This window comes from Aspergillus vadensis, assembly GCF_003184925.1.
Source record: "Aspergillus vadensis CBS 113365 unplaced genomic scaffold BO88scaffold_21, whole genome shotgun sequence".
NCBI classification, from domain to species: domain Eukaryota; kingdom Fungi; phylum Ascomycota; class Eurotiomycetes; order Eurotiales; family Aspergillaceae; genus Aspergillus; species Aspergillus vadensis.
This window is the reverse complement of record NW_020292059.1, coordinates 1-25,280: the sequence shown is the minus strand read 5'-3', so window position 1 is coordinate 25,280 and position 25,280 is coordinate 1. Positions and strand designations below refer to the sequence as shown.

Here is a 25,280-nt window from a genome sequence, read left to right as displayed (position 1 = left end):
AGTTAGGCAAATGCAAGGTATCACAGCTGTTGTAGCTCAGACGCCTACTCCTGTAATATCTGGTGCCTTCCAGCCAGTCATGTAAACTTGTGAGTGTTGGAGAGGAGTTGGCTGCAAGTTAGGGTAAGATAGATGACGGCGTTGCATGGCATGATGCATCAAAGTGACGCGATAAGCACCCGATATTGATTAGTCTATAGTGTGTATTTGCGGCGTAAGCTGTGTGTCTAGACTGGCAGCAAATCTCATTTTGCAAAAAGAAAGCCATGCAAATATAATACAGCATTTGCTTTACTTACTGCTAGCAGACGGTGCTCAATGATGCAGTGGATGTCCCGTCCATTGTTCTTTTGCGTGTCCTCGAATTGTTACGCGCAAGCGGAAGACTTGCGAGGTTCGATCCAACAAACAGATCATAACCCCTGGATCATGCTGGCCTCTCATGTTTGGCTTTTTGGGGCTCTCTGGTTTCTGGTGTATTTCCTTGGGCAACGAGTCTACCAATGGAATCGTTTGCGGCACATTGCAGGACCTCCAGGAACCGGGTGGACAAAGTTGTGGTTGGTAAGACAGGCTTGGTCTGGCAGGCTCTGTGACAGCCTCTATAATGCTTGCAGAGAACATGGTGAGAACAGCCTCCTGCCTTGTGAACAATTTACCCTGACTGGTGTCCTTTTCCAGGTCCCCTTGTCCGCATCGGCCCAAAGTGGGTGCTGTGCGGTGATCCCGCTGAAATCCGCCGAATATGGGGAATCAACTCTGGCTATCACCGCTCGGATTGGTACAAGGCTGTCCGTCTGAACAGCGAGGTGAACAACGTCTTGTCGGTCATTGATAACAAGGAGCACCACCGGCTCCGAAGCCACCTCATGCCGGGGTACGGAGGCAAGGGGATCACAAATGAGGAACAGCTTGTCGACGAACAGATCGAAAATCTCATCGCACTAATCAAGCAGCGATATATCTCCACCCAAACAGCCTTGCGACCATGCGATCTAGCTCGAACGATGCAGTATTTGACGCAAGATGTCATCACGGCCGTCGGATTTGGCAAACCAGCCGGCTACTTGGAAGCGAATAGCGACATACATGGGATCCTAGAAACGTCCGAGAATCTCCACAGACCCGTCCATATGGTTACCCTGCTCCCAACTCTCAGAATGATTCTGGAAAGTCGTCTGCTAAAACCCTTTCACCCCAAGCCCCATGACCGCAGCGGAGTTGGCCGGTTTCTCGGCTACATTAAGGACCTTGTTGACGAGCGATACGATGACCTAAAAATCAATCACACTGATATCCTCCAGTCCTTCGTCAAATCCGGTTTGGGCAGGCCCCAAGTCGAGTCCGAAGCTCTTGTGACTGTCTTTGGCGGAACAGACACCACGTCTACTGCCCTGAGGAATATTATCTTCTACTTGTCGACCAACCCTCGAGCATACCGCGCGCTTCAATCTGAGATTGACGGTGCTGTAAAGACCGTCACAAGCCCAGTGATCAGAGACGCCGAGGCCAAAGCCCTTCCCTACCTCCAGGCATGCATCAAAGAAGGTTTACGGATATTCCCACCCAGTATGGGTCTTATGGGTAAGGTGTGTCCGCGCGATGATACGATCTGTGGCTTTAGGGTCCCTGCAAACACTCAAGTTGCTTGGTCGGCGCTGGCAATTATGAGAAATAGAGACATTTTTGGAGATGATGCAGATGTATATGAGCCGCAACGCTGGATTGACGCACCAGTGGAAAAGAAAAAGGACATGGATGCCTCGTACGGACTGGTATTTGCGACTGGAACAAGATGGGAGTGCTTGGGGAAGCGGCTTGCGTACATAGAGCTGGGAAAGACGATTTTCGAGGTAGGTGCCATCTCCTAGGTATTCCAATTCCTCACTCTAATGATTTGTTCTACAGCTCTTTCGGCGGTGTGACTTTGCCATGGTCGATCCGGTTGAGCCCTTTCGATGGGTTAACCATGGGCTGACAGCCCATTTTGGTATGAAAGTGAAGATTACGTGGCGGGGAGTACAGGAAGATGTGGGAGTATTTGGACCGTAGAATGATATAGATAGCAAGATTTTTGCCCTAAGATGATCGAGATTGTCCTAATGGGGATTATAATATACATGATATTAGTACTGCTCTCATTGTAAACACAGCCAGGTCAGGTGACAGGACCGGGGGGGTAATCCTTCTTTATAAGACGTCCTCTCCTCCATCTGCTTTCCCCTCCTCCCTTGATACCCCAATCTAGTGGTAAACTCTCCTCTCCACTTCTCCCTGACAATGTCCAAGGCTCGCGGGCTTGCTAGAGTTTCCTCAACGTCTAATTCCCGCACTGATGCGACTGGCAGCAATCTTGACAATGCCACTCCCGCGCCCGCACCCTCCCCATCCAGGGAGCCTGGGGCGCATCTCACCACTACCACAATTGCGTGGACTATGATGTCGCTTTGTTTGTCGGTGCTCCTCTCCGCTCTTGACTTAACAATTGTTACTCCTGCAATTCCTGCTATAGTTGGCACGTTCAAATCTTCGGCCAGCTATATTTGGGTGGGAAGCGCTTATACCCTGGCCTACGCGGCCATTACGCCAGTATGGGGCTCGGTCTCCGACATCTGGGGCCGAAAACCCATTATGCTCACTGCAGTCGCCGTTTTCCTTGTCGGCAGTCTTGTCTGTGCCCTTGCGCCGCATATGGATGCTCTGATCGCGGGGCGGGCGATTCAAGGATTAGGCGGCTCCGGAATGGGGATCATGGTCAATATTGTTGTCAGCGATATGTTTTCGCTACGAGATCGGGGGTTGTATCTCGCAATCACTTCGCTCGTATGGGCAGTTGGCAGTGCCATAGGGCCTGTTCTGGGTGGCGTTTTCACATCGAGGCTCACCTGGAGATGGTGTTTTTGGATTAACTGTAAGACATTTTCATCTAACCTGATGGCCCTTAGCTGACTTTCTCGACTGTATAGTACCAGTCGGAGCCGTCTCCTTCCTGGTCTTGCTCTTCTTCATGAGGGTTCCGAGCCCTCGAACGCCCATTGCCGCCGGCCTGAAAGTCATTGACTGGACAGGCAGTCTTTTGATTATAGGCGGCTCTTTAATGGTCCTCCTTGCCCTTGACTTTGGCGACGTTGTCTACTCCTGGTCTTCTGCAACCGTCATTTGTCTATTGGTTTTCGGAACGGCAGTGATGGCGCTGTTCGTGGTTAACGAATGGAAGATTGCTAAGAACCCAATTATTCCAGTTTGGCTGTTCACCTCGCCAACCATGATAGCGCCTTACGTTGTCTTCGCGTGTAATTCATACGTTTTTATTGGACAAGCATATTACCTGCCCTTATATGCTCAGTCCGTCCTGGCCGCAAGCGCGTTAAGATCAGGCCTCTACCTTCTACCACTAATTGTCTCATGTTCCCTGGCCGCGGCCGCAGCCGGGATCTTCATGCAGCAGACCGGGAAATATCTCCCGGTGATGTATATCGCCCAGGGCTTTTTAGTCCTCGGCTCCGGTCTACTAATTAGTCTTGAGTTTGAAGCTAATATCACCAAACTGGTCATCTTCCAGATCCTAGTCGGTATCGGTGTAGGCATGAACATTGAAGCGCCGATCCTTGCTGCTCAGGCGGCAACCAGTATCCGGGATACAGCAGCTGTCACTGCGACAATGGGGTTTGTCCGGTCTCTCTCTACGGCTATTTCGGTTGTTGTCGGGGGTGTGGTGTTTCAGAATGAGATGAATGCGAAAAACGAGGGGTTAGCAAGCCAGCTGGGTTCCAACTCTACTTTGGCCAACGAATTCAACGGCGACAATGCCGCTTCGAATGTGGAGGAGATTAGCACTCTTGGACTAGATGCAGTTCAAGAGGCCTTGGTCAGGAAGACGTACTTTGAGGCGTTGAGAATGGTGTGGGTCATGGTAGGTCATTGCGATATATCAACACGCCGCATTGCTCTCTTTCAAAACCTTCAGTGCATCTGTGCTAATGTTATGCCCTGTGTGCTATTAGTATGTGGCATTTGCTGGACTGGCTACCGTCCTTAATTTGTTCGTGCGAGCGCATAAGCTTCGGACTGAGAATGAGGGCGCCGTGCTGGGGGCCGACCGGTCAAGGCAACAGGGGAGCCCTGCTGCTGGGGCCGCTGAATTGGAGTTGCGGAATGAGAGAGAGGATTAACGTTGGCTGTGGTGCTGACATACAAACCCAAGGGTAACTGGGTCGAAGTCCTCAACTGCAGCTACGCAAGCATTCTACGTAGCCTAACCTGGGATTGGTTACGTCCTCCTCATGCAGCTGCAGTCATTACAATTTTCTTATGGCCTTATGTACCAGATCTAGTGCATATGAGGTATACGTGGTAGATTTAGACTAGATTGTCATATAGATTCGTGTGCAAAATGCGTGGACAATAAATGAAAGGACAAAGGTGTGCTCTTATGAGTCAATTCACAGGCTACCTATCTCCGATTATAAGCCGACAACCTTCTAATCAGTCTAAAACAACACTATGGCTTGAAGTGTGGCAGATTGTGTCGAAAACCCAGAAGGAGCACATGATGAATCTAATAATGAGCATGGGACCGATGCTAGTGAGCATCCAGAAACGCAGAATGTCATACTACTGGCGGAGAAGCCTACGGACACCTTCCGTGTGAACAGCTAGGTCTACAGAATGGTGACATCTACATAGAATGTCTTATTATTTAGTAGAAGTATAGTACTAGCAATCCATCAGTGGTTGATGGTAGAAAGGCACTGCTGCTCAAACTATATACTGAAGGCCTTTAATCGGAACAGTTTCAGTAGTGACCGACACACTATACATAGTATATACAGTCTATAGAGTTAGTGGTTATCTATTTGACTTACCTCACAAGCATGAATTACCGTAATATTGCCTTGAAAGTCCGTCGACTTTCTGGCGAAAGATAGACGGGTTATATACTAAATTGGGCGGCATACGGCGGTTAATAGCGGCGGCCATCGGGCAAGTAAGTAGGCGGGAGGCATGAGGCGGCAGATGACTTACTTAGCACTAAGTCTAGTATACCTTAGTTACAAAAGCAGCGACAACAACACGGGCGCGATCCTCGACCACTAAAAGCAATGTCGTCATAGGACAGGCGGTGGAAAGCGGCAGACCGACAGTTCAATAAAGCAACTGTTTCTGGCATCCCCGCTCACCACATGGCATCGATTAGTTATTATTTGTTACCTGTTGACTATTACTACTTCTCACTCTTTGCGCCTCCGCATACCCTCCCAGATCTCAGGAACCAGAGCCAGTCTTGCCTTGCTGACTCCTCTCCATGATCATTTCGTTCCTTCTCCGCTGCCATGATTCCATCTGGGCCTTTCTCCATGCTACTATCCTCAACATCCCTCCATCCCGACTCTATATCTTCCCTACCTTGGCTGGTTCGGTCTGGTTCCTGACTCTGGCGTCTTTGCTTCTGACATGGCTGGCTCGTGGAATGCCCGTCTACCCGGGCCAAAGTAATCCTCATGTCGCGTGGGTGTTTCTTTTATCTCAGTTACACATTACATACTTAAATGGGTATTAATTTCGAGGATAGCTTCATCTCCGACATTGCATCCTTCGAACTAAAACCCCTCTTCCTCATAGGTGCTTCTATGACCGCCGTGGGATTCGTTTTCACAGTAGCTGCCGTGCACGTCATGCGCTACGAGCCCGGTTTCGCCTTGGTGAAATGTCCAGTTATCTCTGAAGAGACCTCGAACAACCAGGGGAACAATAATGTCTACACCCAATCTGGCGACCACAGCCACCGAAACGTCCATAACCACATAACCGGAGGCGGACATAATGAAGAAGAAGAACCAGAAGAAGGGGAAGAAGAAGACCAAGAAACAACCCGCACTCTCAAAGTCATCTCCCTGCTATCAATTCTCGCAGCCGGAACAGCCAGCACAGCGCTCATCCTTCTCGGAGTCATGGATACGTTCCGCTACAAATTCGCCCATCACATCTTCCTCCGCATCTGCTTCGGATGTCTTGCTATACAGTCGGCCGGCACCGCGATTGTCTATTCAACCGAGGTCCTGAGTTTCGTGTCGTATCTGTATCATTGGGGGGTATGGGGTAACGATTGGGGGAGAAAGAGGAGTACACGAGTTAGGATATTGTATGTGCACATTATCCCTTCTATTCTTCTACACTACATCGCCAGATACACACAACCTTTCTAACATGCCGGGAATATATAGCGCATCCCTCTCCACCATCCTCATCCTAATACAGCTTTTCCTCGGCGTGGCCTTTATCTCTCTCACTATCCCCGAAGACGTAAATGACTACAGAACAGCTGGTATCCTCGAATGGATCATTGCATTCTTGGGGACGATCTACCTATGGCTCTTCTGCGGGTTCTTTGATCGGTAAGACTCCCCCATAAACATCATATTATCATGATCATTACTGAACCGCCAGCAGAACCTCCTTCGAAGGCTACGTCCCCAGCATATTATATAACGCGACACCCCATGGCAAATTCCTCGGCCGTCCCGCAGTACCAGGGGTAGGAGTAGCCGAAGCCGAGTCTTCGTATAACCCTGCTGATGATACTTTGGATGTGGATCCTGAGCGGGCGCCGTTGCTTCCTCAGCCTCAGTCTCAGTCTCAATCTCAGGGTGGGTTTGGGACGAGGTATACATGATGATGATGATGATGATGATGTAGATGACAATTATGTTTAGATATGATATACTATGATGTGATGCTCATGTAAGGCGTGGCGTTGGGTTGATTTGTGTATGCGTGTATATAATTTCCATGTTCAGCTGTATATACAACTTGTATGAAGAGAACTCCAACGATTCATGATGAGATTGGGGCTATACTAACATTAATGCCGAAAAAGTAGGTTACCAACCAAGATATACCATATAACCATAATATTCACTTTTCATTCTAATGGTACTCGCTTGTGTCGACATGACAAAAGCCCATCTAACCACATAATAACATGCTAAAGATACGTACATTGACAATACACCACCCCCATATATACTTCAAGTAAAGGGGGGGGGTGAGTGTGTCGATCGTCACATACATTCTAATTTGACTTTACAGAAGTTGTGGTTGTGGCTGTGACTGACTACATTCTGGAGCCACATATCGCCTTAAGAATTGAAAGAAAGGATATCATCTCACAGAGACTGACCACCTTGGTTAACGAGTTGCCACATGTTGGCCTTGTTCATGAACGCAGTCGAGTTCAGCCCGGGAAGGGGCTCCATGACCGCAGGTTCACGGTTTCGGAGCTTCTCCATGGTAGCGTTGTACTAGATTTGAGGTTAGTTTGAGCTCTTAAGTAGGGATGCAGGCGGGATAAGAGCCTACCTTAAACGCAAAGTTTAATACCAAGGCAATGGCCAGACCCACGCAGACCACAATCGGACCAAACATGTTGTCCAGGTCCTTTCCGCTCCGTTGGCGGATCAGGCGGGCGCGCTTCTCGTGCATGTACCATCCCCAGGCGGCGGCGAAGATGGCGAAGCAGGTGTAGACAATGGACAGAGCGCGGGCAATGTCATTGTGCTTACCCGCTGCGTTGTACAAGCCCAGAGATAGTGAAGAAAGCAGGATACTAATGTGGAGCCACTTGATAAAGGTACGCTGGTTGGCGAGCCAGACCTTGGTCTCGACACGGACTGGGCCCGAGTCCTTGATCCATGTGCCGGGCTCCCGGACACCAGGGGGCAGGACCACATTGTCTGCAGGCGCGCGGTTCTGACGGGAAATGGTGAAGGAAGGGAAGAGAGAGGCCAGGCGCTTCATAGTGACTGGCTGTTCCGCCTCTGCAGCGGCCTGTTCGGCAGGCTCCTGACGCTCAGGGGTCGGTTGTGACATTGTCGGGGCAGACGGACGAGGGATCGGCTGTACAATCTGGGAGGATTGGCGGCGACGTGAAGGCCCTGTCTCGGTGAACATCTGAACCGGGGACCCGACAATGTGTCGAGTTGACGGTGTCTTGCCTCCCAAAAAGCTCCCGACAGCCATATCGTCTTCGGCACGCTTCGCCAGACGCTCCTGTTCTTCGTGGAAAGCCGTCTCGGGGTCCCGCCTGATGTCGCTTTCCAACTCACCGAGCCAGAAGGGGAAGCTGTTGACATAGTCTTCGAACAACTGGGCTACGCCATGCACGAATTTGGAGAACCGCGGAGCTTCCTTCACGAGATGGGACACCATCAAGTCTTTGACCCATTCCGCGCTACGTGCCACATCCCCTCTGATTTTAATCTCCAGCAGGCCATGAGGGAAACGAGCGATTTCACCGGTCCTGATGGACTGGAAGGGATATTCCATGCCAGCATCGTCAATGTCCCTCCGGTGCCATTCATGTGCGTCACGGCACGGGCGCAGCTCGTCCAGCGCATCTTCCCGGATGAGTGCCAGGTTTGTATCAAGAGAAATACGGATTCGGTCATCTCCAGGGATCTGGAAGGCAGTGCGGGTGTAGTTGGCGCGGAGCATGGGCTGCAGGTTGTGCTCCTTGATGAAGGATTGGAGCTCATCGACATCCTTCTTGAAAGCTTCCGCTTGTTCGGAGTCTCCGTTGCCCATGTTCTCCATGCGATGCACCTTCTTATCGAAACGGTACTCTCCGTCCAGGAACTCCTTGACGTGCTTCTGCTTGAGCTGCACCTTGACCTCTCGGCTGCGATCATCATCAGTGACCACCTTCTTCTCCAGGAAGATGGCGGGCTTATCCCGTAAGTTGCCGGTCCAGCGCAGCCGCAGCGAGCCCGCTTCAGGGGCACGAGCCACCTTCTGGGTGTAAAGGTCGAATTGCGGGTTGTCGAAGTAGAGGGAGGTAATCGTGGGGTCATCGGGGATAGTGTTGAGATCCTTGGAAGTGCCAGGGTTGTAGATGAGGACAGGCAGTTGTCGGAGGATGTAGGTCTTCACCTCCAGGATGTTGTCTGCATGAACCCAAAACTTGAACGAGGAGTAGACATCCTGACCGACACGAGGCTCGACGGGGTCCTTGGCTTCGATTATACCTTGACTGAGGATCTCGCGGGCGAAGGAATACATCACGGACAACCGACGAACCAAAGGAGAGTAATCCTCCGAGTTGAAGGGTAGTTGCGAGAGACGCACTTGGAGCAGAGGCTTGACACGGTAGCGAGTACCGCGCTTGCGATCATGCTTCTTTGCAGCTTTGAGGAAGCCGGTGAAGTTGATGCGACTGTACTTCTCGAGCTCTGTGACCTCCTTTGTGATATTGTCCAGTTCCTGCAGGACATCGGAAGCAACACGCTTCTTCTCCTCTCCATCCACCACGGTAGGGGCACCATCCTCGGGCGAGGTCGTCAACGGGCGCAAGCGGGCTTCGCAGGTAGTGGTACGCTCTCGCAACTGCTGGAGGGTTTCCATCTGAAAAGCATTGACCTTATCGAGCTGGACATTGATGAGCTCTTGGACGAAGGCTTCTTCATCCTGCTCAGTCCATGGGTTGCTTTCGGAGTCACTGCCATCACCAGTGACATCATGCTCTCGGAGCAAGACCTTCAGCTTATTGTAGTCGATGTATTTGCCCGCCCAGGGGGCATAGATAGAGTTGCGTAGAGTCTTCCCGAAACGCATGACTGTGATGGGCAAGTACGCACGCGACAGTTGAGAAGATCGGAGGCGGGGAAGAGAGAGAGATGGACTCCGAGAGAGACTAGAGATGTAAGGAATGCCGTCCTAGCGGAGACGATTCCGGGAACCACGGAGGGCGATCGATGCAAGGGGGATAAGCAATTAGCTATATGCACCGTATTTTTGCTATCGGGATCGAGAAGAAATTTTTCAGGAAGGAAGAGAAGAAAGAGAAAAAGAAAAGAAGAAAGTGGCGAGGGGATCAAGCAGCAACAGCATCATGACTAGCAAAGAGGACTAGATAGCGACTACTTTAGCAGCTTCAAGCCAGAAGGACTGCCATCGCCGTATCCTCGCACGTGCTCCCGTCATTCCTTCCCTATGACACTCTGATTGGCTAATTGACTTCAAGCTATCCCCGGCCAGTTGGAAGCTAGTATCAACTTGATATTGTGGTATCAGTAATACCATTACCATACTAAGCCTCGGCTCCATTGCTAATCTCCGGCCTCCATCCTGATGTTATTCGCATCCCTTCTGTCTTGTCTTTCGCTGCGCCTTATAGGTTCAACTATAGGCATTCCGTGCCTGACACAAATTTCCCTTCCCCCTCCAAGTCTTCTGGTAAATGGATCCACCTTCGATTACAATGTCCACCTCGTTGGCCCCGTCCCTTCACGACGTCCTGTCAGACTTACACAACCGACCATATCCCCATGTCCCCAATCCGCCGTCGTGTAAGAAACGTGCCTCTGTCGCCTTAATCCTCCGTGTCCGTCCCACATACCACCACTGGCCCGATGCCTCGTCTCTTTCACCTCCAGATGCCTCTGCCTCCGTCCCGCAACGGCTGCAGACGTTCTTCGCCCAGGACTGGGTTCAGAATGGAGAACCGGAAGCTCTCTTTATCAAACGAGCATCGCGCGTAGGCGATCGCTGGACTGGCCATGTCGCCCTGCCAGGAGGGAAACGGGACCCAGAAGATGTCGACGATAAGGCAGCCGCGATTCGGGAAGCTGTGGAGGAGATTGGACTGGACTTGACAACAAGTGATTGTATCCATGTGGGAAATTTACCAGAGAGAGTAGTGACTTCAAGTTGGGGAACAGTACCGTGCGTGTCTTCCTCCGTCTCCTTATTGTCGCTTAAAGAAAGCATACCACTAACTGTACTCTTTCTAGATTGATGGTTTTATGTCCATATGTCTTCTTGTTAACGTCCAGTGATTCTCCCACCCTCCGAATGCAGCCTACGGAAGTCGCTTCGACCCATTGGGTACCCCTCAGAGCCTTGCTTTCTTCATCCCTAAGAACGGTGGAGCATGTGGACATGACTCAGAGGTTGGCGAATATGGGCGGGCTTCTGGCCCGCCTTGCATATCGCTCCATGATGGGCTACATGCAGTTTTCTGCCATCCGGCTGGCTCCAACCGAAAGCCTACAGTGCAATTCGACCCCAGGCTATCTTCCAGAAGGCAACCAACCGTCCACATCTCTTTTTCAGCGATGGAAATCTTGGTGCATGGGCAGTCAGACGCACTTCGGCAACCAAGACCGGCCACTCCTTCTCTGGGGCTTGACACTGGGTATCATGGCTGATTTTCTAGATATGCTTCCACCTCATACCGCTGTACAATTATGGAAATATCCCAATTTCACAGCACTAGATTTGCGGTTCATCATAAACGTTCTGACATATCGTCTGCGCAAGCACAACCGAAGTCAGGTCCGGTCGGGTGCCCGGCCCAGCAACACGGCGGTGGATAGCCAGACCGCTGCATTGCCGGTCACGAAGACCACAGCGACCAATGGTGATGCGGAACACAACCAAGTCGGCATTGGAGGGCTCGGAGTAGGTAGATATTTTGGGTCGTCTGATACAGACCCTACCGGCAGTGCATATGCAGTGGGTATCATGCTTCGGGGCTACTATGAACGGGTGCGGATTGGCATCTACATCATTGTGGCCTGGAGGATCGCACTGGGCTCTACAGCCGCCATCTATGCATGGAAGCTGCTCCGTCGGTTGAAGTAGATATTAAATAGGTCCATGCTTCAAATTTTATATATTATCCCTGTGAATAACAATGTTGATGACGACACACCTTGCCCTTACATATTTGAAACTGTCAAAGCAGATCCCCTCATGCGGCGAATACTTGTTTATTGCCCAGTTCTCGATTAGATAAGAAGTTGATTGGGACCGCGTATGGTACGGTTCGGTTAGGGACCGGGGTAAATTACACCAACAGGGCAAGCGGTAAGGAAAAAGCAGCTAAGCTTGAGAGCTCGAGTCGAGATCAACTTCTAGTGGTGAATCTTAGTAGTCATGTTTATTGTTCCCATTATCTATTCTCCCCTTCCGCCGCCCGTCCTGATCCACTTCACTTACCCTCAGCACCACCGCCTCAACTGATAGCCTCGGTGCTGCCAATCCTTTGCGCCAGGAGCTATCATGGCAGCTACACAAAAGCTATACCCCCGCGCGACCGTCAAACGCGTCGTCAAGGCGCACTCCAACCGCAACGTGAGCAAGAATGCCGATATCCTGGTAAGCTGCGACCCTGAACCCTTGTTTATGACTATCATTGTTCACTCAGAAATTAACGTGCTCGTCTTTACTTTATAGATCTTCCTCGATTACATGCTGTTCATGCAAGAGTGAGTCGACGTCATTGTTTACGGGTTACAATCACCTGGGGATTGCTTGGGCGGAGTAATATGAAGCTAGTTGCTGACGTCTGCTTGTCTTTGCAGACTGATGCGGGAATCCTCAATTCAATCGCGCAAAGCGGGCGAAAAGAACATCTCCCCAAACAGTGTTCGAAAGGTGACTGAGGTATGTTTGCTTTGTTGGAATTCAAGGATAGCCTGTTATGATCTAGGCTGACTATGGATTTCCGGCGATTTAGAGAACCCTTCGGAAGTTTAAAGGATAAGCTTGTGCACCGTGTGCGGTTCGGCGGTCTTCTCCGGGCTCCTGGAGAGCATGTATGATGTCGCGATGGCCTTGTAGTGACGGGACTATACTATAACGAGATGGCGTTGGACTTGGGGAGGAATATCCGTAGGTGGTTGACTTTTGCTCTGGGGTTTATTTTGTTTTGCGCACCATGCCTCCCCCACGGGACAATGACTGCTGGGACTTGGTCAGACGATGATGGGATTTGTGCGCGGCGTTAATTAGGAGTTGTTTGTGATGATACCCAACGATCATGGTGATCTAAAGCAGCAGGGATTCCCCCTGTTGAAAATCAAACCTGTAATGCGTCTGAGACGCTCCTCCAACCACAATTTCTTTTGTAGGCCATTGAGTTCACAATAAGCTGCGCGATCGTCCGAGCGTCGTTTTGGGGGCAAACGTTGTTGGGCTGGCGGCGAACAGCACGCGACAAAGCAAAGGCGGCGCTGCGGTTCGGAAGCCTTCCACCCGCATCTTCGTCGTCTTTCGCTGTGTCTCTCGCTCTGTCACTTCTGCCGCCTTGGCTTCCTTTCCTCTTCTCTCTCTCTTCCCTCTTCCTACTCTTCTCCAGTTACTTTTCCTCAACCTGCGCAAATACCCTTCTCCCTTTCCTCCTCTCCTCTTTATTTCTACATTACGCTTTTTCTTTGTCCTACTACCCCCCCTTCTCTACCAAACAACTAGACTCCCTCCCAGTGTCTAGCATCTCACAACTCAGCTACAATGGCCGCCGCAGCTGTCAATACCAACCCTCCTCCACAGTCCGAGACCTCAGAGAAGCACAAGCCGAACCATGCTTCTAGCCCTTCGATCGCTTCCAAGGCAGAGGTCAACGGTTCCGATAACCATGAGCATCAACACTTCAAAGAACTTCAGAAGTGAGTCATCCGAGAAATCAGCCTCGGCGCTTCCCACCATTTGACCGGGGAAAAGAGACCAAGTTAGATAGGATGCTAATTACAGTGCTATAGGAGCCTGCGCAATGCTATGAAGAAGCTGGTTCGTTCACCCGACTCAATTTTGGGTTCCTGTACACCGCTCACATTTGCCCCATCCAGAATGCGACCGCTAAGGTTGACGCCATCATCGCCGAAAACCCTGGGAAGTCATTGGACGAGCTCGTCGCGGAGAAGAAGATCAACGTCGATCAGAAGGCTCAGGCCCTGAAGAAGCCTTCCCTCCAGGCCGCTGTTGCTCAGATCGAGGAACAGATTGCCCAGTTCAAGAGCTTCGCTGCCTATTACGAGGAACGCTTGGTCAGCCAGAAGGCTGAGCTGGAGCAGGCCCACAAGGAGCAGCTTGAAGCTGTTCAGAAGCAGGCCACTGATGCTGCTAGCGGTGTTAGAGAGACGGAGCTCAGACAGAAGCTGCTAAACTTGAGCAAGTTCCTCTGTGCGGCTGCGCGGGTTAGAAATTCTGGTGACGAGACCTCGAATGAGAGCCGTGCCTTTGAGGGTGTCCTTTACCAGATCTACGGCGGTACTCAGGATGCTGTCTCTTCCATGCTTAAAATCATCGACGGCGTGGACGAGAAGGTGGTTGGCGTTGACAGCACTCTCCTCGATGTCACCTGTGAGCGCTGCCGTCATCCCATGTATTTTGTTTTGCCTGTTGCTAACGATAATCTGTTGCTTAGACGGAAGAGTAAAGCAGGCCGCTGCTGAGCTTGCTGGACCAACTGACGAGACCACCACCGCCACCACTGAGGCCGCTCCTCAGTCGGACCCTACTATTGCCAACGCCGGTTACACCGAACTCCAGGATCCTTCTTACAACACCGACGCTACTGCTACTGTGGCTAACGAGTCCACTGCTGCCGCTGAGTCTGAGGCGGAACAGGTCCAGCCACCTGCTCAGACTCTCGTTGGCGAGGGTGGTAACGCAGTCGCGGAGGCCAACTGGGATGCCAATGCTTCTGGTGTCTCCTCGGCCAACACCGAGGGCTGGGTTGAAGTCCCCCGGGACCCCGCCGAGACCGATACTGGCCTAGAGGCCACACCTGCAGCGGCGCAAGCGGAGGTAAAGACCAGCCCGGCTGCCGAGCAGGGCACCGAGAATGTTACTGTGCCGAAGGATGGCTTCGAGCAGGTACACCACCACCAGAGACAGCCTAGTGTTCGCGGACGTGGTCGTGGCGGACATGGCCGTGGACGTGGTGATGGCTTCCGGGGACGCGGACGCGGCGAGTTCCGTGGCCACGGTCGTGGTCGCGGCCGTGGTGGTCGGGGCCGTGGCGGAGCCAACGCCAATGGCAATGGCGCTCCCAGTGCCGCTCCTGCTGGAAACCAGTAAGCCAGTGCAGCTGGGAACAGGATCGCTCTGTCGCCTGGCTTGGTGGTTGTGCTCCTCTGTGAGAAGTACATCTCAAGGTCGACGCGGTCCTGATGCTGGCTCCTTGCCTTCTGAATGGCACTGGGCCTTGTCCATGCTACATCTTTACATCTTCCCCGCTTTTATTCTTGCAGCCGTCGGGGCGTTGTGCTTTCCTTTGTCTATCCTCTCTCATACTAATAAACTCATGGGTAATGGCGGTGTCATGGTTGACGAAAGCAATGACTCTTGAAATGATTACAACACGGAGCTATGAGGGCGACACGCTGCCGATGAAACAGTCATCCGGTAGCATTGCTCGACGTTTCTTTTGGATTCTCTTCCCCAAGGTTCCGGTTGTATATGTTTGCAGTTATTGAGCGTGCATAATGTTGCTCTTTGATATCTTTTCTTTTACCTTGTCTTTCGAGCTGTGATGACCGCTTCCACGGGGCCATTGCATTCGGATGGTGGCGGCAAAGCTCGTCATATTGGCCATCTACTATTCTTTTCCTGTATTTTATTCATTTGCATCTTATGTTGACATGGAGGGTTGCAGGCCAGGGCGGTTCGCAGCGACAGGAGCAGGGGAGAATGTCTGGCCGTTGACGGCCGGGACGAAGTTGCTAGGAATATAAGGTCAAAGTGCAGCTCGGCGGCAATGGAAGCCAGCGGCACCATTATTTTTCCTCGCCAGATTGGACGATCCAGTATAAGATCATTGTAGATGCAATCATGAATATAAGCGAAATGAGTAGATCAACTTGAATTGACCCGAAAAGGCAGCCAAGGCCGAGTCCCGCATCTGATAGGGCTCAGGGCTATGACATAATTGGCAGGTGCCTCGGCGGAGGAGAAGATGCCATCGTGTTGTTGTTCTTCTTCGACCTGCCTTTCTTATGCTGCTGACTGCTGCTATCCTTCCTTCCATTTCTGTTCCTCATGTTTAATTAAACTCCTTTCATTCGCTCTCTTCGTCCGGTCATTTTTTTTCTCTCTCTCGTCTTGACCTTCCAGTGTCCCCCGCACCTCGCCGTCTCACCACTATGGCGGTCGCCGCAGACCAGCGGAAGAAGATCCTCAAGGTCTTGATGACCTCGTTGCTCTTGGATTTGGTATGTTTTGCTGCTGTTACCTCTTTCTTAGGATCTTTCTCTCTAATGATTCATCTAGATATCCTTTACGTTCATTCTACCTCTCTTCCCATCCCTCCTCACCTTCTACCGCAACCAAGACCCCTCCCCGAACTCACTGTTGAACCGCGTCTTCCACTATCTCAATGCCTACAAGAACTCCTTCGCAAAGCCCATCGACTCGCGCTATGATATCGTTCTCCTCGGTGGCGCTCTCGGATCTCTCTTTTCCTTCCTCCAGGCCCTAGCCGCTCCCTTTATCGGCCGTCTCTCCGACCAGCGCGGCCGCAAGACCGCCCTCCTCTACTCCATGGTTGGCAACACCCTCAGCGTCGCTCTCTGGGTCGCTGCTACCGATTTCCGTACCTTCCTGGCCAGTCGCATCGTCGGTGGTCTTAGTGAAGGGAATGTGCAGCTGGCCAACGCCATTGCAACCGATATCAGCGACCCCAGCCAGCGCGGCTCGACCATGGCCCTGGTGGGCGCCTGCTTCAGCATCGCCTTCACCTGCGGACCCGCCCTAGGAGCGTTTCTTTCGAACATCACCACTGTGGCGGCAAACCCCTTCGCGACCGCAGCCGGCGTCTCCCTTCTACTCATTGTCGTCGAAACCGCATATATCTACTTCTGTCTGCCAGAAACCCACCCTCGTTTCACCAAGCTCACTCATACCTCTTCAACCACCACGTCTGCCTCGAAGCCCCCCACGTCCACATCCACCCCCACTCCCAAACGCAAACAACACACCAACAACCCCGCCATCCTCAACGCAATCCACTTCCTCTTCCTCCTCCCCTTCTCCGGCCTTGAGTTCTCCCTCCCCTTCCTAACCGCCACCTTCTACGCGGGCAGCCAAGCCAGCCCCTCCGCTCTAAACGGCCGCCTCCTCTCCATGATGGGTCTCATCGCCTCCCTCCTCCAAGGCACCGTCGTGCGCCGTCTGCCCCCACTCGTGACAGTCCGCGCCGGCGTCCTTGCCTGCACCGTATCCTTCTTCATGCTCGCGCGCGTCTCCTCCCTCTCCGGCCTTTACGCCGCCGGCAGCCTCCTCGCTATCACCAGCGCCACGGTTGTCACAGGCCTCAACAGCCTGGGTAGCTTCGAGGCACAGGAGTCAGACCGCGGTGCGGTTTTGGGTAGACTTCGTAGCTGGGGCCAGGCCGGACGCGCGGCGGGACCGTTGCTCTTCTGCTCGTTGTTCTGGTGGGTTGGGCGCGAAATCGCCTACACCACGGGTGGAATTGCGATGGTTACTGTTTGCGTGGCTGTGTTCACGTGCTTGAAGTCGCCGAACATTCCTGCCAAGGCGTAGTTAGTTGTCAGTCAATTTTTGTTGGATTGTTTGAAAGATTATGTGACGATAAAAGATAGATTTATAGATTAAAGTCTTCTGTTGAATGTACGTTATTCATCTTTGCGGTCTTATGAACATGATGTGCAATAGATCAGATAAGGTTTATTATCTACTGGCTGACTGGCTGTATCAGTGAGTACTAGCAAATATATATATTCACATTACATTACATGAAACAAAACATCATCAATAGTAGTACTGGGTATAATACACATCGGAGAGTGGTGGTAAGCGAAAGAAATCATATAGATAACAAGACAAGGAGTGAAGAAGAGAGGAGAATAAATATGAACATCTAGAACGCGGAAGAAATCGCCACCAACTGATGAAACAAGCAAATCAGATAGCCCGCCACCGTAAACAAACAAAATCAGAGTATTTGAATACAGTTTTGAGATCGTGCAATCCTTTTCTCTTCATACAGCCTCGCAACTGTCTCTATAATTTCCCCCCCCCCCCCCCCCCCTCGGTGATAGGAATAGAAGGGAGTCTCAAATAGTGCGGAAGGGTAAAACGAGGCCTGAGGGCCTACGATCACCGACCACGAGGATAATAATGTTGTTCATGATGGAAACGATCCCTATCGAGGTACTCCTGCGCATCCTGCCAATGACAGCCCTGCATAGCTAGCCCCGGCTCTGCAGCAGGGTCAAGCGATCCTCTCGCCTTGCCGATCAACCAATCAGTCAGAGTCACGAACTTGGGCGTGCGATTCCATCCGCGCGCATCATCCGCGTGCTCGATCGTATGCGACGCAATTCGACCTTCCTCGTCGAAGGAGAAGATGAATAGGCCCGTGAACTGCTCTTCCTTCTTCAACTTGAAGATCGGAGCGTCCCCGCCCAGCAGGACGCTAAGGCCTTTGTTGATCCCGGCTTTCGAAGATGAGAGGTGACTGCCATTACTCTTGTTGGTGCCTTGGGTATCGCTTGATAGCGTAGGAGATGCGGCGGTGAACGATGTGCTGGAAGGTTCCGAGTCGGAGGTAGTGGATTCGCTCCGCGGCTCGGTTCGCCAGCGCACGACGAGACGCTCGTCGCTGGTATCGTGGTCGTTGTCCGGTCGTTCGGGTTCGAGGACCGTTCCTGCGCGGACGATACGCTCACTGAGGATTTGAAGCTTGACATTTCCTAGTAGGGGGAGGCTGCTCCATGCTACTGGGACGGTCCAGAGCGCGGCGCGGTAGAGTGTGCGGCCCTTGACGGTGGGGAGATGTGGGTGCGTGGAGGGGAAGAGATGCAGGGCTATACTGGGGGAGAGGATGTTCGGGGGTAGCGGGTTGATGAGAAGGGTGGGGAGGAGAGGCGAGAGGATGCGTAGAGCTGTGGGAGATTGGCTCGGTCAGCACCGGGTCCATTCTGTAGGAAATCCTGTTGGGGAGCACTAACTCTTTCCAAGCTTCAGAATGCGCTCGTCGGGAGGTTCATGATCTCGTTTCGAGCCCCCATCAAGAGGGTCCGATACAGATGGTCGGAAACCAGTTTGCGAGAAAAGTGTCGGAGACTCGCGGGTCAACTGCGGGCCATGTATGATATCGGGTCGTGGCTGGGCCAGAGTCCGCGGGGAAGGAGAGGCAAAGTATTGCTCTCGGGAGACAGGCGGTTTAACCGGAGAGGGTGTCGTAGGGGGTAGTAGACGACGTCGGAGAGCGCGTGGCGCAGGGCCAGAGACCAGCTTCGGCGGCATTCCCGGAGGTTCACCCAGGGAGTTTGTGTTGGAAACAGATCAATGCATGCCTTGCGGGATGGCAGCGGAGGGGTTGGGTCAAGTCATAAGCTGACAGATGCATGAGACAGCAAGTGCAGAGGGAAGATGGAGTGAGGATGGAAGGAAGTCGAAAAGTAATGGAAGTGGCATCGAAATGCAATGAAGTTCAATCGAAAGTAAGCGGAAGATGACGTCGGCCCGCCCCGTCGCAGCCTGAGGCAACACAGGAATATAGATCGAATGAAGAAAACGAAAAGCAAGAATGCAAAACTCCGTGCATTTGGTATCTATTTACATCCGTAGCATATGATCAAGTTGCTTTCTCATGCCAGTTCATCATCATCATCTGCCCCCATGTACCGTCGCTCTGCCAGCTCGCGGATCTTGTCCTCCAGCACGCCTCGTCCATAACGCTGCGCAACCTTAACAGCTGCCTCCACCATCTTGCCATTGCGGTCGCGCATCATCTGCACCAGTTCCAGAGCCTTCATGCCTCGCTCTTCACCCTCGCGACATTCCACCGCCAGTAGCTGCAGCAAGAACTTGTCCACCTCCAGCTCCTTCCGCGCCAACTCTGCTCGCTGGCCGGTAGTGGCGTTGGTAGATCCCAGGAGGTCCTCGAACAGCGAGAGCATAATGTTGCTACGAACAAACGCCTCCTCGAGTCGTGGCCCCTCTCCGCGTGTGCTGCCTTCTTCCTCATCTTCATCCGGCCCCTTCCCAGGCGTATCCGTGATGGGGACGCGGAAGTCGAATTCACTCAGCAAAGGCCTGGGGAAGTACGGGTATTTATCCCCTCCCTTGAGAATGATGCAGTGGAACTTGTCTTGAGCCACGGCAACGGGCCAGTAAGTCTCCTCCTTGCGGCCGCTCGCAAGACGCTCGAGCTGTCTCGTATCCAGCAGCGGTACCCAGCGAGCTTGCCCGTTTGTGCGCCAGTGTTGCAGGATGAGCAGAACGCCTTCAGAGTCGTAGATACACGGGTCCTACAGAGGAAGTCATTAGCACATCGAACCTGGTGAACCTGCTTAGGGTTTACTCACTCCTGCATCAGAAAAGAAGACACTCCGCAGCTCGGCACCCTCAGGGATGGCGACCACATCCTCATTCTGGCACACTTCGTCCCGCTTGACATTCTCCACAGTGTACCGCAGCGTGGCAGTACGACCATCGCTTCCTAGCGGGCCATTGCCCACCGTCATGATATAGTCTCTCCAGGCGGCGCAAGTAACCGCCGGGCTCTTTTGTCGGTACACTTTGAACGGTGTGCCGAATAGCGTATATACACGGACATAGTCCTTGGTCGTGACAGCGACAATGTAGGAATCACTGAGCGCCAGCGCTGCCATTTTATCAGCACCACCAATCTCCTTGGGTATTTAGTCGGCTGGTGCTTACCTCGAATGAACTCGCCCTTCGGCAACTGTGTCCGCCAGTCCGCACGCGTCGTCCACGTCTCATGCGGGCGATAGAAGATCGTAGCTGGGCTGCCGTCTGTGGGGTTGTTGGAGAATAGCGTTCCGTGCTCATCTAGATATCGTTAGCTACACCGTTGATCCGATCTAGGAGATCCATTGAACATACTGAGACACGCGCGGTCGTATAGATAGGGATCAGTGAAATGGAAATCGCGATGAAGTTCACGGTCATAAAACTCCACTGTCACTGTGTTGTGGGTTTCTTGATCGACTGTCCAGACACAGCCGGTTAGGTTCAAACCTAGTAGAGTCAGCACACCTGGAACCAGCACCACTCAAGCTACTCGAGCACACATACACAGATAGCGTCGGTTACCCCTCCAAGGTGTACTTCCCGGCTGAAGAGGAGGATGCACCTTAGGTTTTGCAAATGAGGTCAATAGCCGCTTGTCCGGACGGCCATCTGCATCATCGAGATGAGAGCCCGCACGCTTGCCCCGTGCGAGATCCTCAGCATACCCAGCTCCATCATCATCCTCCACAAAATCTTCCATGCCGACATCATAGTCGAGGACATCATCCAGTGAATCGGGTGTGCGCGCCCGCCGTTCAACTGACTGCTTGGGCCGGTTCGCCAGCGGTGGTCTCACGTTGTTCGAGATCTCCGTCAAAGGTCCAGAAAAGATCGGTGCAGCCTGAAGCGGCTTCTGGAGGAGTGGTTGGTGCTCTCTCGGAACAATACCGTCATAGATGAACAACTCTCCGTCGGATGTCGTGAACGACAGCGAATTATTGCTGGGGTGCCAGGCGAGATTGATCACATTCGCAAAATCGTACCGTTCCAGAACCTTTTGCGTCTTCGTCTCCCAGAGCAGAACCTGACCATCCTTACCAGCAGTCGCCAGTAGTGCCCCATTAGGCGACCAGCTAATGGCCGTGACCTCTCCGTTATGCCCACCAGAGAACACCTTTTCTTTCTTCCACTCGCCCACTGAGAAGATAGCAATATCCCGGGTCGCTTCCGCAGACGCAAAGGCCGTTCCATCCGGGTGCCACACGATCCGCGCGGTCGCTTCATCCTCCGGTTCCAGCCTTCGGATTACTCCATCCACCTTACGGACCAGTTCAGGCTCGTCGGAAAGCATCGAATAGATGTAGAGCATCCCGTCCGTACATGACACTGTAACGTACCGCCCGCTGGGGTCGAAGGTGACGTGCTTTGTTCCCTTGGCTTGTTCCCGTAGATATTTAACCTTTGTCATGTCCTCGATGTTCACGATCTTGACCGTAAGCTCACTAGCAGTAGCACACAGTTTGTTAGCCACATCCCTGATACCTTAAGTGCTCAATATAAAGGTAGGTTACTAACTCGCTCGCAACAGCCGCCCACTCCCCATCCTTCGAAACGGCGATATCGCGCACCGGTAGCGCGCATCGAACAAGTAGCTTCTCCATCCGGCCAGACTCGATTTCGTATTGCCAGACGGTACCGTCTTCGGCGCCCATGATGAATGATTCATTCTGTCGGCATGTATTAGCATATCACCCAGGTATACATAACGCATAGCATTGCAGTAGAGCATACAGTGGCTCCAATGCCAAGATGCCCATCAACACCCTCATCAATGGTCTTCGGCTCTCCATCCTGTCCAACAGAGTAGACCCGAATCGCAGAGTTGGAACCGCCCGTGATAACGCGACGTCCGTCCGGTGTATATGCTAGTACCGTAGTCCCTGGGGTATCTGGGGTAATCACACAATGTTAGTTAGAAAGTCGAGGAAGGCATAGGGCGATCGTATACTCACGGGCTGGTCGGCCCCGGGGACGCATAGCTTCAGTAGCCATGGTGGGGTGACGAGAAATACGATGCCTCTGGTTTTATGAGAAAATAAAGTAAATAGTTTCAACGCATCGATCTAGCCCCGATCTGACATTGTATGTGACGCTCGTGGTTGCGATGCGGAGGTGAGACTCTCTCCGGCTCTCCTGCAACGCGCCGCCCGATTTGGGGAACGCGTTCCGCGCGTTGCATCTACTTTTGCCTATTCGGGCGGGAATGAAGGGCTTAGGGCACTGGGTCAGGGCTGCCGATTATCTACCTGTCTCATTCCTACAACAACTCAATATCCATGGTTTACTTTCCATCATTTAATGATGGCCCACTCGCTGCGAGAAAGTCAAAATCAGCGCCATCCTGTGCCTGGTTCACCGATCGTTCATACAGTCCCCGATAACCTCTTTTCTGTTTGGCATGCGATTTTTCCGCCCCGCTAGCTTTGAGCGCCTGTTTCCGGGCGTCAATTCGCCGTTTCAGCTCTTCATCTGAAATCTCAAGCTGAAGCTTTCTCGTCGTAATGTCGCAAGTAATAAAATCTCCTGTTTGGACCACTCCGAATGGCGACTCCCGCAGCGCTGACTCGGGTGATATATGAAGAACAATAGTACCTCCTGCTGTTCCTGACATGCGTCCATCGGACAGACGCAGCATGTCCTTGACGCCTGCGGAGCCAAGCTTACGAGGGATAGGTATCAGGCCTGCTTCGGGCATTCCGGGGTTGCCTATGGGCCCGATGCCCTTCAGAACCAAGACTGAATCTGGAGTGACCTCGAGGTTGGGATCATCGATGCGCTTGGCGAGGTCTACGGAGTTCTCGAAGACAACGGCCGGTCCAGAATGAGAGAGCAAGCGTCGATCCTTGGATGCAGATGCTTTCAGGACGGCTCCATCGGGCGCAATATTTCCCCGAAGAATGACTAGCGAGGATGAAGGGTGGAGAGGATCAGATAGCGGTCTGATGATCTGCTGCGAAAGGGGAAATGTCCTGAATGGTGAAGAATCCAAGACTTCGCCCAACGTTTGACCGCTTATGGTCATGGCTGAGAGATGGAGAAGTGGGCGGAGAGTATGAAGCAACGCCAACATTCCACCTGCATTGTGGAAATCGTTCATGTAGTTGTCACCGCTTGGCTTTAGATCAATGAGGAGTGGTGTCCGCTGGCCGACTTCCTCTATAGTCTGCAGAGTGATTACCCCTTGTAATTTGGGGTGTCTGTTCACAATAGCCATTAGGTGTACAACGGCATTAGTCGAACCTCCGATAGCTTGTAACACCGTGATAGCGTTCAAAAAGGACTCCTTCGAGAGTATATCTTGAGGTTGTCTTCCAGCGCGTGCCACCGCCACTGCATTTGCCCCTGTTTCCTCGGCCACTCGGATTCTGGCCGAGGAGACTGCTGGCGCGGACGCACCACGCAACGGCATCATACCCAGAGCCGCTGTGATGCATGCCATTGTACTGGCAGTCCCCATAACCCCACATGTTCCGACCTGTTAGAGTCATTATTAGCAAGGAATAAGGCCCTCTATAGCATCATAAAGTATAATACGAACCGTCGGGGCCAGTTCCTCATTGATAGCCGATATTTCTTCAATATCAATTTCCTTCGCTCGAAATGCTGCCCAGTTATTCCGGCAATCCGTACAAGCCCCAATGCGTTGCCCGCGATGACTCCCCGGCAACATCGGACCCGTGATAAGCGGAAGGATGGGTTTATTGGCAGAGATGCCGCCCATCAACTGAGCAGGAACAGTTTTATCACAGCCTATGAGATGTTAGCTGAACAGAATTTTCTGAATTCATTTTCTGTGTGTCTAGAGATAGGAAGGGGAAAGGTGGCATGTCCTTACCTCCAATCATAACGCATGCATCCAACGGCTGAGCACGAATCATCTCCTCGGTATCCATACTCATCAAGTTCCTCAGAAACATGCTTGTTGGATGAGCAAAGCTCTCCTGGATACTAATCGTCGGAAACTCGATAGCAAGCCCTCCCTGGAGATGAACTCCCCGTTTCACGGCTTCGATCAGCTGAGGGGCATTGGCGTGGCATGGATTGAACCCGGAATAGGTATTGATAATGCCAATTATGGGGCGAGAGAGCGCCTCATCGGAGTAGCCTAGGGCCTTGATGAAGACCTTTCGCAGGAATAGAGAGAAATGCGCATCACCATAGGATGATAGGCCTTGACGGAGTCCAGAGGTGGAGGTTATGGGGGTCGATAGGTCATAGTCACTTTGAGGCAGGGTGTGCGATTCATTCTCCATGGTTGACATTTTATAAGGGCAAAGCAACACGATAATTTCCTGAGAATCGAATGTTGTCTGCAATTGAGATGGGGCGTGATGATGTTATACGAGCGATTGTGGGTAGGTTGCCCGGATTCTTTTCCGCAGCATAAGCTCGTCATACCCCCAAGTCCTCTCTCCCCATTGGCTTCGTATGACTAGTTGCTAGCTTCAAACCGAAAAAGCACTAGGTTCGGTACCTGGGTAGTCTACCTAACCTTCGGGCTAAGTCGCCAGAGCCTTCTCAATCGACGTGCTAGCGAACAGTTACAGTTGCTGTTAAGAGGAACGGAAGAGAACGATGCAACTCTTCGGCCCGAGCATTGATAACCAACCGATCAGCCTCAATTAGCTTAGAGGATCTATGAGCCAGAACATAATGGAACCAAACTCCGTGTCAATGATCTAGTCCATCTCTGGTACAATGCCAAGGCACAGGCACTCCTCCACTAGCAAACTGGCTGTGTAGTCTCAGCTCTCTCTCCGCATTACAAGAATACAATCCAATCGATGTCTTTCAAGCGTGCTTGGTAAGCTATATAGTAAGAGTCGGACACAGTTCCCAAGTAATTTCAATCCTTCGGCGATCAGACAGCGTCATAAAAGGTACCTGGGACACTTTGAGGCAGACCATCGGCCCCTGAAGGTGGAGGGAAGGGGGGG

At 52.1% G+C, this 25,280-nt stretch overlaps 10 protein-coding genes across 10 annotated transcripts; 6 read left to right on the top strand and 4 right to left on the bottom strand.

Moving 5' to 3' along the window:
• Window positions 1–429: 429 nt before the first annotated feature.
• On the top strand, window positions 430–4,401 carry BO88DRAFT_445513 (cytochrome P450; the record flags this gene model as incomplete). The annotated part of the gene is made up of 6 exons (XM_025710218.1): window positions 430–625; window positions 682–1,853; window positions 1,909–1,962; window positions 2,290–2,911; window positions 2,967–3,913; window positions 4,005–4,401. 6 exons carry the CDS (start codon window positions 430–432, stop codon window positions 4,170–4,172), a joined length of 3,159 nt encoding a protein of 1,052 aa, XP_025560070.1. The 3' UTR covers window positions 4,173–4,401.
• Window positions 4,402–5,122: 721 nt separating this feature from the next.
• BO88DRAFT_406749 (uncharacterized protein) lies at window positions 5,123–6,827 on the top strand. Its single transcript, XM_025707236.1, has 4 exons — window positions 5,123–5,508; window positions 5,573–6,142; window positions 6,225–6,395; window positions 6,451–6,827. Exons 1-4 carry the CDS (start codon window positions 5,306–5,308, stop codon window positions 6,671–6,673), a joined length of 1,167 nt encoding a protein of 388 aa, XP_025560069.1. The 5' UTR covers window positions 5,123–5,305; the 3' UTR covers window positions 6,674–6,827.
• Window positions 6,828–6,902: 75 nt separating this feature from the next.
• BO88DRAFT_445511 (SPX domain protein) lies at window positions 6,903–9,901 on the bottom strand. The gene is made up of 2 exons (XM_025710217.1): window positions 7,360–9,901; window positions 6,903–7,301 (listed from the first exon to the last, which is right to left on the bottom strand). The coding sequence occupies exons 1-2, from the start codon at window positions 9,607–9,609 to the stop codon at window positions 7,167–7,169; spliced, it is 2,385 nt and encodes a 794-aa protein (XP_025560068.1). The 5' UTR covers window positions 9,610–9,901; the 3' UTR covers window positions 6,903–7,166.
• A 248-nt stretch (window positions 9,902–10,149) lies between these two features.
• On the top strand, window positions 10,150–11,680 carry BO88DRAFT_406746 (NUDIX hydrolase; the record flags this gene model as incomplete). Its single annotated transcript, XM_025707235.1, has 2 exons — window positions 10,150–10,719; window positions 10,788–11,680. Coding segments are annotated over exons 1-2 (1,312 nt in total), but the record flags the coding sequence as incomplete, so codon positions are not given.
• Window positions 11,681–11,936: 256 nt separating this feature from the next.
• On the top strand, window positions 11,937–12,875 carry BO88DRAFT_406745 (uncharacterized protein). The gene is made up of 4 exons (XM_025707234.1): window positions 11,937–12,156; window positions 12,235–12,266; window positions 12,363–12,444; window positions 12,518–12,875. Exons 1-4 carry the CDS (start codon window positions 12,061–12,063, stop codon window positions 12,542–12,544), a joined length of 237 nt encoding a protein of 78 aa, XP_025560066.1. The 5' UTR covers window positions 11,937–12,060; the 3' UTR covers window positions 12,545–12,875.
• A 245-nt stretch (window positions 12,876–13,120) lies between these two features.
• On the top strand, window positions 13,121–15,130 carry BO88DRAFT_393091 (uncharacterized protein; the record flags this gene model as incomplete). Its single annotated transcript, XM_025705092.1, has 5 exons — window positions 13,121–13,445; window positions 13,539–13,566; window positions 13,626–14,139; window positions 14,204–14,855; window positions 14,926–15,130. Exons 1-5 carry the CDS (start codon window positions 13,291–13,293, stop codon window positions 15,128–15,130), a joined length of 1,554 nt encoding a protein of 517 aa, XP_025560065.1. The 5' UTR covers window positions 13,121–13,290.
• Window positions 15,131–15,777: 647 nt separating this feature from the next.
• On the top strand, window positions 15,778–17,495 carry BO88DRAFT_445508 (putative tetracycline transporter). The gene is made up of 2 exons (XM_025710216.1): window positions 15,778–15,992; window positions 16,051–17,495. Exons 1-2 carry the CDS (start codon window positions 15,924–15,926, stop codon window positions 17,320–17,322), a joined length of 1,341 nt encoding a protein of 446 aa, XP_025560064.1. The 5' UTR covers window positions 15,778–15,923; the 3' UTR covers window positions 17,323–17,495.
• Window positions 17,496–17,829: 334 nt separating this feature from the next.
• Window positions 17,830–19,206, bottom strand: BO88DRAFT_406742 (uncharacterized protein). The gene is made up of 2 exons (XM_025707233.1): window positions 18,753–19,206; window positions 17,830–18,686 (listed from the first exon to the last, which is right to left on the bottom strand). Exons 1-2 carry the CDS (start codon window positions 19,048–19,050, stop codon window positions 17,899–17,901), a joined length of 1,086 nt encoding a protein of 361 aa, XP_025560063.1. The 5' UTR covers window positions 19,051–19,206; the 3' UTR covers window positions 17,830–17,898.
• Window positions 19,207–19,343: 137 nt separating this feature from the next.
• BO88DRAFT_393083 (WD40 repeat domain-containing protein) lies at window positions 19,344–22,447 on the bottom strand. The gene is made up of 8 exons (XM_025705091.1): window positions 22,296–22,447; window positions 22,075–22,232; window positions 21,859–22,010; window positions 20,848–21,785; window positions 20,656–20,790; window positions 20,470–20,601; window positions 20,115–20,413; window positions 19,344–20,057 (listed from the first exon to the last, which is right to left on the bottom strand). The coding sequence occupies exons 1-8, from the start codon at window positions 22,333–22,335 to the stop codon at window positions 19,395–19,397; spliced, it is 2,517 nt and encodes an 838-aa protein (XP_025560062.1). The 5' UTR covers window positions 22,336–22,447; the 3' UTR covers window positions 19,344–19,394.
• A 177-nt stretch (window positions 22,448–22,624) lies between these two features.
• ilv3C (putative dihydroxy-acid dehydratase) lies at window positions 22,625–24,596 on the bottom strand (the record flags this gene model as incomplete). Its single annotated transcript, XM_025710215.1, has 3 exons — window positions 22,625–23,818; window positions 23,882–24,093; window positions 24,179–24,596. The coding sequence occupies 3 exons, from the start codon at window positions 24,594–24,596 to the stop codon at window positions 22,625–22,627; spliced, it is 1,824 nt and encodes a 607-aa protein (XP_025560061.1).
• Window positions 24,597–25,280: the final 684 nt, after the last annotated feature.